The 20095-nt window shown below is 42.6% G+C and overlaps 1 protein-coding gene and 1 pseudogene across 3 annotated transcripts in view; one reads left to right on the forward strand and one right to left on the reverse strand.

The window, feature by feature from the left end:
* Window positions 1–15727, reverse strand: part of Thrap3 (thyroid hormone receptor associated protein 3) — a 35357-nt gene extending 19630 nt beyond the window's left edge. For 2 of the 3 annotated variants that reach the window (XM_055611303.1, XM_055611301.1), the window contains exons 1-2: window positions 15628–15727; window positions 2916–3069 (exon numbers count right to left, since the gene is read on the reverse strand). In XM_055611303.1, the coding sequence (XP_055467278.1) occupies window positions 2916–3052 (137 nt within the window). In that variant the 5' untranslated portion in view covers window positions 3053–3069; window positions 15628–15727. Of the gene's footprint in view, window positions 1–2915; window positions 3070–14906; window positions 14947–15627 lie in introns of those variants that run through there. The other variant, XM_055611302.1, reaches the window with a different exon arrangement.
* Window positions 727–1057, forward strand: LOC129679847 (60S ribosomal protein L35a-like; annotated as a pseudogene).
* Window positions 15728–20095: the final 4368 nt, after the last annotated feature.

The raw sequence follows: 20095 nt of genomic DNA on the forward strand, positions 1-20095 counted from the left end.
GATAGGAGAGGCAGATGTAGGCTATGAAACAGAATGTGACCCCATTAAAGGGCTCTACTTGAAGGAGATCCACCACCAGCACTAAGGAGGACATAATGCATGCTCCCAGTCTTAGGCCTACTGCTGCTTGTTACCAATTACTAGAGTAAGGGAGGGCCCTGTGGCCCCTTGCATCCAAACCTGCAGTCATTGTAGCAGAAACATGAGGCTCTGCAGACTGCAAAGGAAGTTTTTTAAGGTCACTGAAAAGGATACAGTCTGTGAAATAAAGGGAAAAAAAAGTGAACTTTCTCCAATTCTGTAGAACTCAGCAGTTAGTTAATTTAAAGGCAAGGTTTCTCAAATGCTCAGGATAGATACTTTCCTTACAGAAGAGGGAAAACAAAAGGAAACAATAAAAACAAAACCATGAAACAGATAAGCCAAAAATAAAAAGCTGAGCTTACAGTGGCAAACTTATCTGGTTCCCCCTCCCCGCAGGCAGAATTTCTCTGTGTAACAGAGCATGGCTGTCCTGGACTCACTCTGTAGACCACACTGACCTCCAACTCACAGAGATCTGCCTACCTCTGTCTCCTGAGTTCTGGGATTAAAGGCGTGTGCCACCACACTCAGCTCCACACCCAGCTCCAGCTATTTATCTGTTTCTTAAAAACAGCAGTTAGGCTCTTTCCACCATCCTGGCACTTGTGGAGGCCTGCTGGGAGCAGGACTTCTAAGCAGCAAATGTCTGGAAGGCTGTGGTACAAGGCCATTTTTGCTGGCTACAAGTGAGGTTTCCAGAACCAAAGAGAGCACACAGCTCTTCTCAAAATTGAAGGTGTTTATGTCCAAGATGAAACTGTTCTACTTAGGCAAGAGATGTGCTTATGTGTATAAAGCAAAAAACAAAACAGTGACTCCTGGAGGCAAACAAAAGAAAACCAGAGTAATCTGGGGAAAAGTAACTCGGGCCCATGGAAACAGTGGCATGGTTCGTGCCAAATTCCAAAGCAACCTTCCTACGAAGGCCATTAGACACAGAATCTGTGTGATGATGTACCCTTCCTGGATTTAGACTAATGAAAAGTAAATAAATAAAACTGGATTTGTTTAAAAACAAAACAAAACAAAAAAACAAACAGCAGCCAGGCTAACAGTCAAGATAAAAAGCATATTTTCTAGGGGGGCAGGGATCTTCCAGAGTTTATAATCTCCTAGGTAATAAAATTAAAATTGGCTCTAGACCTACCCAACAAATTGCCTGTTTATGACATTGATCCTTCATTTCTCAAGTCAATCTCCACGCCAAATTTGTAGATCAGGAGACATGATCTGCCCAGAATTCCTGCTGTTTCAGAGTTGGTTGGCATGTTTCGATTTGGTCTGTTATCGGTTCAATTTTGTTGTTTAGCTTTGGCTGTTCAGTCATGCTTGGCTCTGAACCACTTATTTAGCTTCCATTTACCGAATTAATTTTTAAAATGGTATCTTTCAAAACAAAATGAGCTGAAAATAAAATTTAAGTCACCTAAAAATCAAGATTGGGTGCAAGGCAGGACTAGCGAAAAGCCTCTCTGTTCCATCCCATGGCCTTGACATTAATCTCTTGAGGTATAAACATAAAACCAGTAGTTTCCCCTTCAGTATTCACACATCCCTTTTTGTCTAGTCTCTAGTTTGAAATTAATTTTGAGGCTGACTGTTCACAGATTTCACTGCGATTTAACTTATTTTTGTTAGGAAGGGAAGTCTTTTTTTTTTTTTAACCAATTACACATTTAATATTTAATGTTTAAGTACGATAGAGCTACAAAAACCATCAAGAATAAAACTTTATTTTACCTAAAGCTTTAGGTAAACGTAAAGAAGCTTTACGTTTATAATATATTCTCAATAAAAAGATTCTAGAGACTCATTAGCAGAATTTCTAAGAGGGTAAAATGATACACCAGTACCCTGCTAGTTCAAATTAGGAAAAACAAATTCCCTTAAATATTTACACTAGTGTTTACCAATATTTACATAAAAATTATAAGCATTAAAAGCTTTTAAAATTAATCCTTAGAAGAATTTTAATTTTGTTTTGTTTTTCAAGACAGGGTTTTTCTGTGTAGCCTTGGCTGTCCTGGACTCACTTTATAGCCCAGGCTTGCCTGGAACTCACTGAGATCAGCCTGCTTCTGCCTCCCAGAATGCTGGGATTAAAGGCCTATGCCACTGTGCCCAGCTGAAATTTAAGCCTTTTAAATTCCAGGACTCAAGAGCTGAGATGTAAGGATCCCAATTTAAGCCTTTTAAATTCCAGGACTCAAGAGCTGAGATATAAGGATCCCAAGTTCAATGCCAGCCTGGACAAGACCTGTCTTGAAGAGAACAAAACCACATGCTTTCAACGAATGAGAAACCTGTCTTAAGAAACCATCGAAAGAAGATGCTGGGCATCTGTTGGAAACATAACTGAAGTGGAGAGGATTACTAAAGGTTTGGAACTGAAACTGTATTCATGATAAACTAAAACACAATCATTTTCACATTTTTAGCACAAGAACACTGCTGGTGTTTATAATACTTTCAGTTTTAAGATTTGTTTTGTTAAATAAATGCAACTTGTTAGTGACCAGCACATTAGACATGTACCCACAACACCTGGCAAATGAATTATTCCTAGTTGTCCTTTCACTGCTGATAAATAAGTTTGGCTTAAGCCAAATCAAGTTAGTGACAGATAATTAGCTGTATGATTTCAAGCAAGTAGTTTAGACACAAGTAAAATTATCTCTTCTATAGTGAATGGAAGTGTATCCTGTCAAAGAACAGAAATGACGCAAACAGCCTCGCAACGCAAGCCCATACTACCTGCCACATGGCAGGTGCCCTTTAATACCCAAACAAATGTAATCACCATCTCAACACACAAAACCACAACCCCTTACCTCAGCCTGCGCTTCCTTGAACGAGAGACAGATCGGCTTCGGGATCGAGACTTTGAAAATGAACGAGACCGAGATCTGGATGCAGATCTTGAGCGAGAAGAACGAGACCCAGACTTGGATTTGTTTGTTTTTGACATCTTGGAAGATATTATACCTAATGTGAGAGGATACATTCAAACAAATTCATGAGTTCTACAAATCTCAACTTCTCTAAGCACTGCAGACAGCTCACAATAAAATTATTTTAAAAGCCAACTCATAGCCAGGGATGTTCATGAACAGGTCCTGGGAAGAGAGGCAGGATAGGATAGGATGGTTTATATAGGTACAGGCACATAGCTTCAGAGTGAGACCCCCAACTCAAAAACCAAAACAACCTTACTCTACCCTTTTTTATTTGTAGAGTTTTGAGGCTAGAGAGATAGGTAAGTAGTTAAGAGTACTTCTGTAGGGCTGGAGACCACTCAACAGTTAAGAACACTGGCAGTTCTTCCAGAGGACCTGGGTTTAATTCCTAGCACCCACATGGCCGTCTGTAACTCTAGTTCCAGGGCATCCCACACCCTCACATGCAGGCAAAACACCAAAGCACATAAAATTCTTAAAACTCAAAAAAAAGAGTACTACTGCTGGTAGAAGACCTTAGTTCAGTTCCTACCATACTGTGTACTTTTTCTCTGTGTAGGCCAGAAGTCAAATTCCCCAGAGCTAGAGTCACAAGTAGGGGCTGAGAATCAAACTCAGGTTCTCTACCAATGTAGCACAATCTCATTCACTGGGCAACCTCTCTGGCCCAATACTAGATTTCTAGCAATCAGAACTCAAGGCCTCATACTTCCACAGCAAGCATTTTATTAACCATCTCCCCAGCCTTGGTGATTTTCTAGTCTCTTTTTTCCCGTTGGTTTTTTTGAGACAGGGTTTGTGTCACCTTGACTCTCCTAGAACTAACTGGCTATGTAGACTCTGCTGGCTTTTAACTCGAAGATCAGCCTGTCTCTACGTCCCCAGTGTACCGTCCACCACCACATAGCTGGTCTCCATATTCTGTAGAATAGTCATATTTAATAAGCATTGTCAAGGCCAGCTCTGGTAGTACAGACATTTCATTATTACACTCAGGAAGCAGAGACAGTCATATTTCTGTGAATTTAAAGCCAGCCTGGTCTACACAGCAAGCTCTAGGCTAGCCACGATTACAAAATGAGACTCTGTGTTTGTTTTCCCTCCCTATGCCAAAAAAACAAGGTGTCAAGGGGAAAAATTTTTTTCAAAAAATAACTTGCATATTCTGTCTGGCTTTTATGTGGGTTCTTAGGGTGCTAGGCCATCCTCCTTGCCTCCAGTATATTTTTATGATTTACTGAGTGTATTCATGTCTGTATGGACTCAAGGTATATTCCTAGCACTTAATACGTCAGCAAAAAGTGTCAGATGCTTTTGAAACTCATGATCTGGAGTTATGCGTGGTTGTGAGGCACTATGTGGGTTCAGGGAACCAAACTGGAATCCTCTGCAAGAACCTAAGTGCCCTTAATCACTCAGCTATCACACCAATCCCTCCCTGAGATATTATCAACAGAATCAAAGCATATATGGGTCTTGTGATGGTCTTCTTTCACTTGGCATGGCATTTTCAAGATTCAGCCATGATCTGGCATATCAGAAAAAAGGGGGAAGGGAAGATAGGAACTTTTCAACCGCCACATTAAAGGCAGTACATAGAAATTCTTGTAACACAAAAGCAAGATAACAGAAATGTAGCTGCTTAACACATACAAGGTCCTGGGTTCGATCCCTGCACCAAATAAAACTGAGTATTTGTATGCTTATCATCCTAGTACTGAGGAAACAAGCAAAAAAATCAGAAGTAAAGGTCACACCACCTTGCCTGTTCCAGGACAAGCCTTAAACAAAGAGACCCTATCTCAAACAACAAGGGAGAGAATGGAAATAAAAAAGAACCCACCAGTCACATAGTGCTATTTGCCTCAGGGCAGTTGGGGAAGGAAAACAGAGCTCAGGTGAAATTTTAAACATGTTTACTATTTTCTTTGTTTCTCCTGAGACTGTACTCTCCAGAGTAAAAGGAAGAGGGGAGAAAGGGGAAACAACAGGAGCAGCTGAGGTACCTCTAATAAACACTTCAAACACTCTGAAACCCACCTATACTCAAGAAACAAGTTACAGACCTCTTTCTGACACTTCTGCTATTAAATGGCTCCTGTTATTTTGTACTATAAAACCAGTAAGAAATTTCAATTCTAAGATCTTACAATTTATTGAAAATAGTCACACCTGCTTTAAAGACTTTCCTAAAGGGTAAGAGTCATTCTGGTAATTTTACTGCTCAAACAACTTAAGGGTATTTTTGCTGTTTGTTTTTAATCCGTATGTTATAAAAACAAAATTAAAAGCCAGGTGGTGGTATACACCTTTAGTCATAGCACCCAGAGGCAGAGGCAAGCGATCTACTATAGTCTATAAGTGGTGGCAATGTGAGCTTAAGCCCAACTACTTACTAGCCACCCACTAATAACAGATGTACTCTGGCCTTTTGTTTAGTTACTGAAAACCATTCTTTCCCTTTTTTTTTCTCCCCCCAAAAATATCAACACTCATATGGGTAGGTGAAGCAATCTTTCTCATTGCTACAGACGAGCAACTAAAGGCTGAAATCCCTAAATGATACCAAGCAAGAATCTTGACTCCCCAAATGAGAGCAATTTTCAGCCAAAACCTTTTTCTGTAAAGTGCTTTTAGCTCTATTGGTTGATCAATAAATTAAGGATCTGAAGCCAGGCACGGGAGAAACCTTTAGTATTACCACTGGGGAGGAAAAGACAGGTGAGCTTTCGGCCAGTTTGGTCTGTGTTAGAGTTCTAGGACCCTGTCTTAAACTAGAATGAGGATTTGGAACAGCTCTTTCTTACTGACAAGAGCTTTGAGTTACTCTTAAAACAAAATGCACAAGCTGGGTGGCACAGAAGGCAGAGGTTCGGGATAGGGGGTCTCTTGTGAGCTAGAGGCCAGACTAGTCTACAAAGCAAGTCCAGGACAGCCAGAGCTACACAGAAAAACCCTGTCTCAAAAAAAAAAAAAAGAAAATGCACACACATATAACAAATTTTACAGGAGGCAGAGGCAGGCGGATCTGTGAGTTCAAGACCACCCTGGTTTCTAGGACAGCCAGAGACACAAGAGAAACCCTGTCTTGAAAAGGACCCAACCCCCAAAAATAGGTCTTTGATGGGTGGGTAGAAACCAACAGCAAGCTGAGGAGCCATTCATTTAAAACTTTTCCTCTATTATATCCCCAGTGTAAGCAACCTGTGCGATTTTCTCCTGAGAATTTACTCAATACAAAGGGTCTATTAAGATCATGATTCACCTAGGCAATTAATGTTTCATCAGTAGGGAAAGAGAACGAACAACAGAGCTGGCAGTTTAGATAATCTCTGACTCACCCCAGAGGCCCCTCTCTATGTCCTGAGAGAGTGATGACAATTTCAGTATGCATTTTAAATGAGTTTGCTCTACCATTGGGACAATTTTCTCATTTCTTAGAAAAACTCTGAGCTTTTCTAACTTAATAAATGACCTATGTTCTTCCAATTTCCATTATTAAACTAGCTGGGTGCCGTGGCACACATTTGTAATCCCGGCACTCTGGGAGGCAGATGCGGGGGGATCTCCATGAGTTTGAGGCCAGCCTGGTCTACAAAGTGAGTCCCGGACAGCCAGGGCTTCACAGAGAAACCCTGCCTAGAAAAAACACAAAACAAAAACTAAACTGGCAGCCAATTGCTATATTAACCATTTTTAAAAAATTCATTCTGTGTGTGTGTGTGTGTGTGTATACTCATTCACTGCACTGATGCCTACAGAAGACAGAACAAGGTGTCTGATTCCCTACAACTCTAGTTACAAATCATTGTTTTGTCATTTGTCCAATACGGGTGCTGGGAACCAAATCTGGGTCAGTTCTCTGGAGAGCAGTAAGTGCTTTTAACCACTGAGCCATTTCTCCTTTACCCATTTTCTTAAATACAATTATTACTAGATTTAGACTCTGTGGTGTAAACCCAGAGACTCAGCTATCAGGGAGGCTGAAGCAGAATATTCCAAATTGGATAGATCATGGTCTCTACAGCATATAATCATTCCCCGACCACTTGATAGACATAGTCATTCATTTTCACACGTTTTTATAAAAAGCCAATTCCAACTGTATTAAGAATATACCACCATACCTGACTATACATTAACCTGTTTAAAGATCAAATCCTCTTTCTACAAGTTTACCACAGAGATTTAGTAGAGGAAAAACATGTAAGTGTATTTTTATTTTGGTTCTTTGACACGGTGGAGGTCTAATCTAACTGTGTAGCTGAAGCTATCCTTGACAGCCTTGATTCTAACTAATCCCACCTCCCAAATGCTGTAACAGGCATGTGCAAACAAGTCTGGTATGAATGTATTTTGTTATGTTAATTTATTAACACTTTATTGTAGCATCTCAATCATACTATTACCTGGTCCAATTGTATCACCTCCTTATCCAATCTCTGTACTTCTCATCTGTTCCTTCAGAAGCAGGTATTGTTTTTGGTGTAACCCTGGGGATGAGGGATCTGTATGTGCTAGACAAGAGCTCTGACACTAAGCTACAGGCTTGATTCTTTCCAGGTTTTTGTAAAGCTGTATTTTGCGTTTTTCATCTGCACATGCACCGTATGCATCTGGAACTGGAGTTATAAATAATTGAGACTGCATACGGGCACCGGAGACCAAACCCTAGTTCTCTGCAAGAGTAGTGAGCACTCATAACCACGGAGGCGTCTCTCCAGCCCCAAAGCAGTAATGTAGTCTTTCTAACTTACTTCCTGTGCTTGCTTTCTTTTTAAGAAAATAACACAAAAAACTATTCCCCTGAGGGGCACAGGCGAGGAAGAGGGAAGGTGGGATTGGGAGGGGATGAGGGAGGCGGCTACAGCAAAGTGAATAAACTGTAATTAATAAAAATAAAATAAAAAATTTAAAAAGGTAAAAAAAAAAACTGTTCTCTAAACAAAAAAACATGCAAAACACACACACACACACACACACCAACCCAGAATAAACAGAGATTGGCAAGACATGCCAACAGATTAAAGCAAGAAGATGGAGAGTTCAATGCCAGTCTGGGCTACAAAAGATCCTGTCAAAGAAATCAGGAGAGAAAAAAAAAAACAAAAACAAAAAAACAAATTTGGCCTTGTAGATTTAGTTCCCTAGTTCTGGTAGACAAAAACAAAGTTTATCCTTTTGGCTTTTATTCCCCCTTGGAGGGTATAGTCTGTAACACAAACTGACCCCAGAAGTGAGTATATCCTGCCTCGGCCTTCTAAGTACTGTAATTACAGGCATATATAATAATAACCCACATCCTGACTATATAATATTTCGACATTTAGGAGGCTAACACAAGAAAATTGTCAATATGGAATGGGCAAAGTAATCTTGTCTCAAAAAAATTGGGGATGGGAGGTGCCTTCAAAGACGTAAGGGCACTTGATGTCAAGACTGGCCTGAACTCCCCTGGATCCATAAGACAGAAGACTCCTGAAAGTTACTCTCTGACCTCCACATGCAATGTTTCACGGGGCATGGTGGCTCATGCCTTTAACTAGCAATGGAGAGGCAGGGGCAAGCAGACCTCTGTGAGTTTAAGGCCAGCCTGGTCTACACAGTGTGTTCCAATGCTATGCAAAGTAACCCAGTCTGCACAAAAAGTAAACAACCAAAATAAAATAAAAAAAAAAAAAGGGGGGGGGACGTAGCTTAGTAGCCTGGCATGCAGGAAATAGCAGATTCCATTCCCAACACCCTATAAGCCAGGCAGATGTGCACACATGCAAGCCTGTAATTCTATCACTATGGAAGTGGAGAAAGCAGAGATCAGAAGTTCAAGGTCAGCTGGGTTCCCTGGCACATACCAGTGATCCCAACAGTCTGGGAGGCAGAGGGAGATGATCTCTGTGGGATTAAGGGCCTGCAATACCATTGCCCATCCCTGGTTTGGAAATTATTCTTTGTAATAACTAAATCTAAATGTAGTGCAGGATAAATGCACTTGAGAAGTTCTTTTGTGGTCCACTAGCACTACTTAGTCATCTATCAAAGTATTCAGAGAAATCCTGTCTCGAAAAAAAACAAAAAAGTATTAAGTCTTTACTTCCATTTATTATTAAATATGCAAAATCACTAATAAATGAATAAGTATATGGCTGTTTCAAGCTTCTTGAGCCATATTTAAGTTTTATTAAAAAACTGATTTCTACATTTTTGATATATTGTTTCTATTACTGTCAAATGTACACACATTATTGTTCTCAAAACAGACAAGGAATGAAAAAAATTTCTCCCAGAAGGTCCAAGTAATTCAAAGCCTATTAAGAGTTGAGGAAGGTTAGGCAATCCAATCCCAGCACTGGAGGTACAGGAAGGCAGACAGGAGTTCAAGGCTGACCGTCAGAGCTACACAGTGAAACCTTGTCTCAAAAAAACATAAAATTAAAATGCAAAAAGAATTTTAAAAGCAAAATACTAAGTCCAGGGTGTTTTTTTGGCAGTCCTGGAAATTGAACCTAGAGCCTCTGCATGCTAGGTAGGCTCCCTACATCCCAGAGCCTCTTATTTTTTTTTTTTCTCAGTCTTGCTATGCTCTGCTACTATGTCAGACTTGCTATCTAGCTCGGATAGGCCTTGAACATTTCATCCTCCTGCATCAGTTTCAGAAGCTATTGGAACTAGAGGGAGGCAACCAACTCCAAACTTTTTTTTTTAAAGATTTATTACATATACAGTGTTCTGCCTGCATGGTTCGGCTGCACACCAGAAGAGAGCACCAGACCTCATTATAGATTGTTGTTTGAACTCAGGACCTTTGGAAGAGCAGCCAGTGCTCCTAACCTGAACCATCTCTCTAGCCCCTACCCCAAACTCTTGTACTTAGCCTTCCCCTTTGCTTGGCCTTGTCTTCTGAGACAGAGTAAGCTATGCAGTTGCCACATTTCAGATGCTATAAAGCAAAGCAGGCAGAAAAAAAAATGAGACTTTGAACATAAAAGCCAGCTTTAAGAAAAAAACAGCAAGGGCAGGGGGCAAATCAATGTCTTTTTAAAGGCACTGCCTTCTAAAACCCCTTGTGTTTCACTTACAAAACAAAGTATTTCCATGTTTTAGGGGTCCCTCCTTAAAAAAAAAAAAAAAAAGTCTTTTTATAAGATGTTATCAGGCCAGACTTTGATCCCAGAACTTAGGAGGCAGGGCCAGCCTGGTCTACACAGTAAGACATAATCAGGATATATCAGTAAGAAAAAAAAAAATTGTTCAAAAAATCAGAACATGAAACTTAAAGGGGAAAAAAGCCTAAATAAATAAAAGCCACCAAGGAAATAAGGCACCAGGATTATTTTCTGAACTGAGAAGATCACTGCAGGCAGCAAAGTAACAAGCCTCTAGTAAGCCAGGTTCTGATCCTGCTGGTACCTCTGCCAGGATCCCAAGTCCTAAGATCACAGGCCAGCCCCACCATGCCTACTTATGGAGCATTCAGAGACGACCTGTATCAAAAATGCAGAAAGTAACAGAAAAGTAAAATACCTACAATAAATGGACAAGTAGGATACAGCTGCATGTCAGGGATATCCATCAGGCTATGCTGAGGGCTGAAGTCTGTGGCAACCAGGAAAGATATGTTTCAATCACAAAATAGCTACTGTAAAACAGACCCATAGCTTGCGAGAACTAATTTTTCAAAAGCAGCCTGAATCTGTACTTACATATATCTATTTTCAAATGCTGATAACTAATTCAAATTTTAACTCCACATGAGTCAAAAATCAATCTACAGGCTGGATTTAGCCCAGGAGACTTAAAATTTCAACCTCCACCATAACAAGAAATACATGGATGTTCCATTGGCAGCTAAGGCAGATAGATATAGCCTATGCTTCCTCTGTTCTTCCAGAGGTCCTGAGTTCAACTCCCAGCACCCACACGTGGCTTACAAACATTTATAGTGAGATCTGGTGCCCTCTTCTGATGTGCAGGCAGAACACTGTATACATAATAATAAATTAAAAAAAAAAAAAAGGATCTATAAACGAGACCTAGGAGCTGGAGATGGCTCAGAGGTTAAGAACACTCACTGTTCTTCCAAAGGTCCTGAGTTCAATTCCCAGCAACCACATGGTGGTTCACAACTAAGATCTGGTGTGCAGACAGAATGTTGTATAAGTAATAAATCTTAAAAAAAAAAAAAGACCTAAAGGAGCCAGTTCAGCTGTCCTCAGATATTTGCCAAGTGTAAGGACAGCCTGAGCAACCAGGCAGTCTCACACAGAAAAAGAAGTAGGTGGTGGTAGCCTAAGTCTTTAATCCCACCACCCAGGAGGCAGAAGCAGGTGGATCTCTGAGTTTGAGGCCAGCCTGGAGTACAGAGTGAGTTCCAAGACAGCCAGGGCTGTCCTGTAGACCCTCAAACTCAAATATCTGCTTGCCTTTGCCTCCCTAGTGCGGGATTAAAGGCATACCATCACCGCCAGTTTATTGTGACTTTTCAAACATGCATGTAACATATTTTGATCATTTAATTCCCTCTTACTGTCCTTTCTAATCTCCCTCCTTTCTTCCTACTATTTTTTTTTGTGGTACTGGGATCAAACCAGGGCCTTGCACATGCTACTGAGCTCTAGTCACTCTATTTTTTAATTTTCTTTTTTTTTTTTTTTGAAACAGTGTCTAACTTCCAAACCTTAACTCTCCCTATGGAGAGCATGCTGGCCTCCAACTCATATAGGCCTGCCTCAGCCTCTTGAGAGCTAGTGTTAAAGGCATGAGGCATCACACCTGACTTTTCTTGAGATGGGGTCTCCACAGAGTTGGCGGCAGGCAATGAGCTAGCGATCCTACCTCCTTAGCCTCCTATAGCTAAACTTTTTTGTATTTATCGGAATACAATGGAGATATTTTTTAAAACCTAAACACTGCATAAAAATTATACAGAGACCCTGAGTCTCTTGAACTCTGTGACTCAGGAGAACATAGAGGTAATCCCCAGCCTGGCAGTGACAGACGCCTGTGATCCCAGCACTATGGGTGGCAGAGGCGGGCGGACCTCTGAGCCCTAGGCTAGCCTGCTCTACAAAGCAGTCTAGGACAGCCAAGGCTACATAGAAACCCTGTTTGCAGAGGAAAAAAATAATAAAAAATAAAAGTAAAAAGCTAATCCCCAAACCCTATGCTTCTTCCATTATTCCACACCAGAAGAGCACCATCTCCAGCTTAGACTAGTAGCTTCTTCATTACACCCCTATAATATTTTCCAAGTACAGCAAAAGTGAGGTAACATACGTATTTCTTCCCCCAACCTAAATCACAAATCTTTCTTCTTCATTTGTACTAATGAAAAATCCACTCAGCAACTTACCATACCTCTCTAACTCACCTTAGAAACAGTCATGCCTGTCAGCCATACTTGGCTTTAAAAAAAAGGAAATGAAAGGAAGGAAGGAAGAGAGAGAAAGAAATCTATCCATCCCTATTTGAGCACTTACTATTCCTTTCACCAGAGTACTCTTTGATACCCCACAGAACTGGCTCCTCACTTCCCTAAAAAAGAACTCTAGCCAGGCATGGTACATACCTTTAGTCCAAGCACTAAGGAAGCAGCAGAGGCAGATGGATCTGAGTTCAAGGCCAGACTGATCTACATATCAAGTTCCAGGCCAGCCAAAGATACACAGTGAGACTGTCTCTAAAACAAAAAACTAGCAAACTAAAAAATCCAGCAAAACAACAAAACCACTCTAATCACAGCCGTTAGGCCTTTCTTAATGCCACGCCACGCCACTTTTCTCAATTTGTAATTGTACCTGCTCACATCTTGTCTCCTACTATCCTCAAAACAAATGCCAGGCAGGCCTTGAACTGGTGAATCATTCACCCATTCACAGTTAAATAGTTCACTGACCCTAGATATTTATGAAGCAATCCACCAAAATCCAGTATTTGACCGAATAGCATTAATTACACTTCCTTCAATTCAGGATGTCATCATTTTCAAAAGAAACAGGGTACCATTCTAAAAAATCCATTCATTCTAAAATATGTAAAAGCCAGACATGGTGGTTGATGTCCTTGAGACGTCATCAGGTCATCCTAGACTGCAGAGATCCTGTCTCAAAGAAAGGAAAAAGAAAAATAGAAAAAGAAAACAAACAAACAAAAAATAAACTATGTCTGAGCTTCCCCAGGCGGCCTAATCTCTCCTTTATACTGAACTTGGACACACTCCAACATTTTCTTCCAAAAATTAACCAATACAAAACGGATCACTTTTCATAATCCATATTTTTTGTGTGTGTGTGTGAGATGGTCTCTACACAGGCCCTGCTGTCCTGGAATTAAGTAGAACAGGCTGGCCTTAAACTCAAGAAATCAACCTGTCTCTGTCTTTCAAGGCGTGCTCTACCAAGTCCAGCTCTCCATAGTCTTTGGTTTTTTCCTTTTGCACCGAGGACAAAACGAGGACTTTGAATACTCTAAGAAAGTGCTCTATCACTGAACTACACCCCAGAAATATGATCCATAATTTCACTGACTAACCCAAATTCCTAAGTGCCCATACTTGATATTAAAAATTTCATTAGGCACTAACAATTACCAGCACCCCAAACTGAATTGTACTTAGTCTGCAGACTGAAGTACCAATCTTACTAAGTATGACTGTTCATCTCAGCAGTCACCAACACTCAGAAGAGGCAGGAAAGGCCCTACCCAGAGTAAGTCAATCTATCCATCTCTAAAACTGAAGAGCCTTCATGGAAACTAAAAGAACAGAAAATCAAATTAGTGGTTTGTTTGTTTGGTTTTTCAAGACAGGGTTTCTCTGTGTAGCTTTGCCTGTCCTGGTCTCACTTTGTAGCGATCCGCCTTCCTATGCCTCCCAGAGTGCTGGGTCGGCTAAAATGTCTTTCTCTCTTTTCTTTCTTTCTTTTCTCACTATGTAGTTCTAGCTGGTCTGGAACTCTGAGATCTGCATGCCACTGCCCTGGAGTGTTACAATTAAAGGCAAGAACCACCACACCCAACCATAGAGACATCTTCAGTTATTTTTAACTATTTTATCCAAAGGTGGAGGTCACCTTTGGGAGGTGAGGGAAGGCTGGGATCTGAGACCCTGTGTTTTGGGTTTGTTTTTTGTTTTTGTTTTTGTTTTGTTTTTTTTAAATAACCAATCTGGGTGCAGTGGGAAAAGCATGTAAAATCAACACTGAGGTAGAGGCAGGAGACTCAAGAGTTCAAGGCCATTCTCAGCTACATACAATTTAGAGGAGAGCTTGGACCCTGTCTCGGGCAAAAACAAAAATTAAAAAATGCAATCATGCCTAAGGAGTTGCACCACTTCTTTTTGATTCACCAAGTACTAACATTAGTTCAGGATACACGTCTGCAAATAACTAAGAACAGCAAACAAAGAACTGTTTTTTTCCACAAGTTTCAAGGCACCAGACATCTTTAACAGAACAATGTACACATCTCAGCTGCCTTGTCTTAGACTAAACAGGCAGTATTTCCTCAAACAAAACTAGGAAAGGTCTGAAAAATGACAGTATACTATATTACTATATGCCTTTCCACTCAGGACCCACAATCAAAACTCCCCTACATGGTAACAGCGGCTAAGCGATCTTCAACTAATTTCACTGAATGTTTTCAGTAAGTTATTATAGTCAGTGCTATCACTGCCATTTTAGAAAAAGCCAAAAAAAAAAAAAAAAAAAAGAAAAGAAACTTTTAAGTATCTAGAAGTGAAGACTGAAATATAAAATCAAAAGCTGGTTAAGCCGATTTTACTGGCTCCCTCCCACTAGGTCCTCGCCCTAGGAAGGCAGTTTTCCTTCATCACAATTAACAACCTCCCTGTTAACACAGTACTCTCACCGATGGCTTCCAACTGCTGGGCACCAGTGTTGCCATGACGCTCTAAGATTCAGGAGGGCAGAGAAAACTGAGAAAAGTTGCTTAAGTGTGGGACACAACTGCTTCTCATAAGCAAGACACACGCCAATTGCCACTGGAATGCAAGTCAGTCCCACTTGTAACCCAAGGAAAAAGTGGGAACTATTTTTCCCACAGGAGATAAATTTGGATTATGCCCATTTTGGCCACAAGGCAGGAGGAGGAAAAAAAAAGAAAAGGAAAGAAACGGAAGTCTTAACATTTAGTATCTATCTGCCACATGCGCCCTAGAAGACAGAACGAGGCCAATGGAGACCAGGTGGGGGAAGGGCGTTCAAGAGTTCCCGGAAAAAAAAAAAAAACACAATTCAAATAATGAAGTTCGTCCCACCAGGGGAGGGGGAGGGTGAAGTTGGGGGAAGCCGTCGCTTCTGCACAGTGCATACAAGTATGCAAGCTGTTCCAGAGAGCAGGCGGCCAGAGCCTACAGGACTAGGCCGAAGCGGAGCGAGGCTCTGAAGGGCGGGGAGGGGGAGGAGCCGAGCGAGCAAACCCGCTCAGAGCAGGCCCGGGCTGAACGCGGGCGAGCGGCCGCACGTAGGCCTTACCCTGGCCGAGGACCAGCCGCCGCTGAGAAGAGAAAAAACCAGAAACGCAGGCACCAGTTGCGGTGCCCTAACTCCTATCAGCTGGGTCTACTCACCTGGACCGACCGAAGCGACTACAGCTGCAGTCTCGCAACGGCACAACCGGCCCGAACCTCGCCCCCGCCCGACAGCGCGCCCGCGTCCCCGCTCTCCGACGACGGCGGCTACCGCCTTGCTCCGCTACCTCCTGGGAAATGTAGTCCTAGAGTCCTCAGTCCTGGCTCACCGGACAGCCTCTCGAACTCTATTTCCCACAAGGCAAAGCGAGCGTTGGGCCCGCCGCTTTGCGTCACGCGCCCAAAGATCGGAGGTCACGTGGCCGTCTGTGTTGCGTCCCCTCCCCCCGAGCCTGGGTGGCCTGAGGAAGAGGGAGGGAGATGGACGGAAGGGGCGGGGGCGTTGCTGACGCCACTGCCCCCACCATGTTGGAGAGGCCTCTAGGGGGCTGAGGGAAGGCCGGAGCCCCACCCCCTCGCCCTCCTCTTTGCGTCGGTGGGAAGCCGGAGGTCTGGTGGCTGCCTGGCCTCTTTGGTGTGGTTCTTGGCTCTGCCCTCTCCTGTTTCGTGACCTTGAGCAAATCGTGTATCTATGAAGTGAGGTGCATAATTTGTGCCTCACTGAGTTTTGGGGAGGCCCGACAAAGGAAGGCGCTCAAAGAGCACCCGGAATCCCGACGGCGCAATGCAAAATGGACAAGAGTTCTTGTTTTGATAGTGTGAGTTTTGATAGTCCCTCGGGGACCGAGAAGTCCGGATGGACCTCGCTCTCTCCACAGCCGTCTCTCGCCCTGTTTCATGACAGTGAGAGCCCAATGAGGTTTTTTTTTTTTTTGGTTTCTCTCGCCGGTTTTACAGCAAGGCTGGTTTTCTCTGCAATTGCCCCAGTGAACTCTGCATAAGTAAGAGTTCAAATGTCAGCTGGGTGCGGTGGTGCACGCCTTTGATCCCATCACTCAGGAGGCAGAGGCAGGCGGATCCTGTGGGTTCGAAGCCAGCCTGGCCTACAAAGCAAATCCAGGACAGAAGAAAAAATTAAAACTTTTTCTGTCACGCTTTTAGCGGCTCACATCTGTGGTCTCGGCAGGTGGGGATCTGAGTTTCAGGACAGCCAAAGCTATACAGAACCTGTCTCAAAACAACAACAAGCAAAGCCAAAAGGACTGGAAAGAATGGTTCAATGCTTAATAGTGCTTACGTCCATATGTAGCATACACTCAGATATACACACATAAATCTTTGAAAAAAAAAAGAGACTCAAACTATCCATGTTACTTTTTTGTTGTTTAAGAAATTATTTCATGGCGGGCAGTGATAGAGCACACTTTTAATCCCAGCTCTCAGGAAGCAGAGGCAGGCAGATCTCTGTGAGTTCAAAGCCAGCCTAGTCTACAAAATGAGTTCCAGGACAGCCAGGAACTATAGAGAGAGACCCTATCTCTAAATAAATGAATGGCCACCACCCATGTATTTGTTTGTGTTGGTTATAACAGGCTCTTTGGTCTGCACAGCCTAAATATTGACCTATTTACACCTTATAGAAAAAGCTTACTGATTCTTGGTGTGGAACCTGCAGGCCCTAACTTAAGCTAGAAGGTCAGGAGACATCTTGCCAGCACACGCATAGGGAGATGATTTCTTGGTAGATGGTGGTTGTAATTTGCAGTCTTGTTTCTTGATATGGTGTGCCCCCTCCTTCTTGCCTGGGAGGAGGGACTGAGATTGCTGAAGGCTTAGGGGTTGCCAAGCCAAAACCAGAAGTTGCTAGGGACCAGAAGACATCTACCAGCTAGGGCTATTGTTTACCAAGGCCAAGTTCCAGGAGACTCAGAGCTGGATTATTCCAGAGCCAACACAGGCTTCTAGATGAGGAGGGTATGAAGTAGACCCATCTGAGAAAACCAATATGAGTCCAGCAGTCTTTCTTACTGTTTCTGTCCTTGAGTAATGAGGCCTTGGCAAAAGAAACAGTTCTCTCTTCTCTCTTCGAAGGGAGTAAGGCACACTTTATTCTGGAATTAAGTATGAATGACCATGGATATGAACACAGATTAAGTCATCCCAAATTCCAACTTGGTAATAGTTTGAAGTTTTTATAATAACAAAAGAAAGAAGGTTGTAAATCAAGAGATTTTTCAAATAACATTGGAGCCCAGAAGCTGTGGTACACAGCACGGGGGTCGGGGGCAGAGGCAGGCGGATCTCTGTGAACTGAGGGCCAGCCTGGTCTACAAAGTGAGTTCCAGGACAGCCAGGGATACACAGGGAAATATTGTCTCCAAACCAAACAAAATCAAGTACATCCATGGAAATATTAAGTAAGCAGTTACAGGAAGACAGGAACATACCAGCTCTAGGCCTCATGCTATCTGATGACACTATTAGCCTCTTAATAAGTGACAAGAAGGGCTTCATTACGTTAATACATTTCTAAATGTTTTATCTGTTAGTCACAGGATATTAGGTTAGACACAGAGGTGAGCAAAGAATGGCTATTTAAGGACTGAAGATGGCCCAGGATAATTGAATTAGACCTGGATCTGCAACATTCCAACCTCTTGCCAACCACTGACGTATTAATCAGCCAATCAGCCATGTAGAAGTTTCAGTGGAAGAAGCAGCTTTCTTTCGGGAATAGCATTCACAGCTCTTTTTGACATCTTCAAGGACCTCCGGGGGGCCTGTGGGTGTTGCTGTTTCCAGGAAGGGATGGGTACCTTAGTAAGACTGGTTACCTTAGTTGGGCGAGGTGGCACACACCTTTGATCCTAGTGCTCTAGGAGGCAGAGGCAAAAAACAAACAACAAAAAAACAAACTGATTACCTTGGAAGCCACAGCAGAACACTGTAAGCCTGACCTCCGTGGCACCCGGCATGTACTTGGTGGGCAGACACACATGCAGGCAAAACATGCATACACATAAAATTAACTTTTTCAAAAGACTGTAAGGATCTGGAGAGTTGGCTTGGCAGTTAAGAGCAGTTGCTACTCTTGCAGAGGACCCAGATTAGATTCCCAGCACCTATATGGTGGCTCACATCATCTGTCACTCTGGTCCCAGGTGATCCAATGCCCTCTTTTGACCTCCAAAGGCATGCGCATAGTACACATAATATATGCAGGCAAAACACTCGTAAACATAAAATATTAAAATAAATCTGAAAAAAAGTTTCAGCCAGGCTGTGGTAGTGCACATCTTTAATCCCCGCACTTGGGAGGCAGAGGCAGGAGGATTTCTGAGTTTGTGGCCAGCCTGGTCTACAGAGTGAGTTCTAATCAGACAGGGCTACATAGGGAAACCCTATCTCAACAAAACAAACCAAACAAACAAAAAAAGACTGTGACTAGACCAAGCAGATCCAGGAGGCTGGAGCTGGCTCACAATTACAGTCCTCCCCCAAATAGTTCAGGCTGGATGGCTCAGCAGGAATTGCCTGCTCCTTACTGTGCGTCAGAGGAATGAGGTGATGTGACGAATGCTGGGCGCCTGGGCCTGGCATGACAGCCGTCCTGTTTCACAGGCGAGAAAATTAATCAAGAAGCTGTGTGCCTGAAGCCACACAGCGAAAAGCAACCAAGGGAGGAGGGGGTGTGGCTCTTGGGTAGACCACTTGTCTGACATGTTTGAGGGTCTTGGATCAATCTCTAGCAGAAAGAAGGAGGACAAGGATGAGGAGAGAGGAAGGCTATGACAGAAGCTCAGATCTGACACCAAAACCTGAAAATAGATTGTAAACTTATAATTGTAATGATGTTTGGTGCATCACTTCCTAGTTATCTTATGATTTTTTTATTTGGTTTTGTTTTTGAGACAGATGTTTGATACGCTGTTTGTTAGGGTGTGTGTGTGTGTGTGTGTGTGTGTGTGTGTGTGCATGTGTGTGTTAGTGTGTCGTGTGTACATCCTGGTGGAAGACACAAGAGAGTGTTGCCTCTCCTGGATTTATCAGTGGTTGCTATTTCAAGATAGGTGCTGGGAATTGAACTCGGGTCCTGTATGAAGGTCAGAGGACAATTTTCAGGAATGGTAAGTCTTGATGGCAGGCTCCTTTACCCACAGAGTCATCCTTTATTTTCCTATTATCAATTATTGTTGTAGACAGGGTCTCCTTATGTAGCACAGGCTGGCCTTGAACCCATGTCATCAATATGCAGCCACCAGCACAAGGAAGAGCTCCAAAACCTCCAAACCTTGTGACTGAGTTTCCCAGCAGCCCGCCCAGCAGAGAGTTTCCAGCAGACAAGCTGATTTAGAACGACGAAAGAACGCTAAGTCCGTAGCCAAGGCTGATCAAGACCTTCTCATTCTTTTAACCTCTAACTCCTGAGTGCTGGGAATTACAGGCTTGTGTCACCACACCCAGAAATGAGGTATTTCTTACGTCTAATTCCATGGAATAAATGTATGCTTTCAAGACATGGTGAAATACCTTTCGGACTTGAAAGGCTGGGGTAGCGTGATTGCTTTAAGCTTGAGGCCAGCTTCATCCACACAGTAAATTCAAAGCCAAATAGTAAGGCTAAAAT

This window comes from Psammomys obesus, unplaced genomic scaffold (assembly GCF_907164565.1).
Source record: "Psammomys obesus unplaced genomic scaffold, mPsaObe1.curated_primary_1811, whole genome shotgun sequence".
Classification (NCBI taxonomy): Eukaryota; Metazoa; Chordata; class Mammalia; order Rodentia; family Muridae; genus Psammomys; species Psammomys obesus.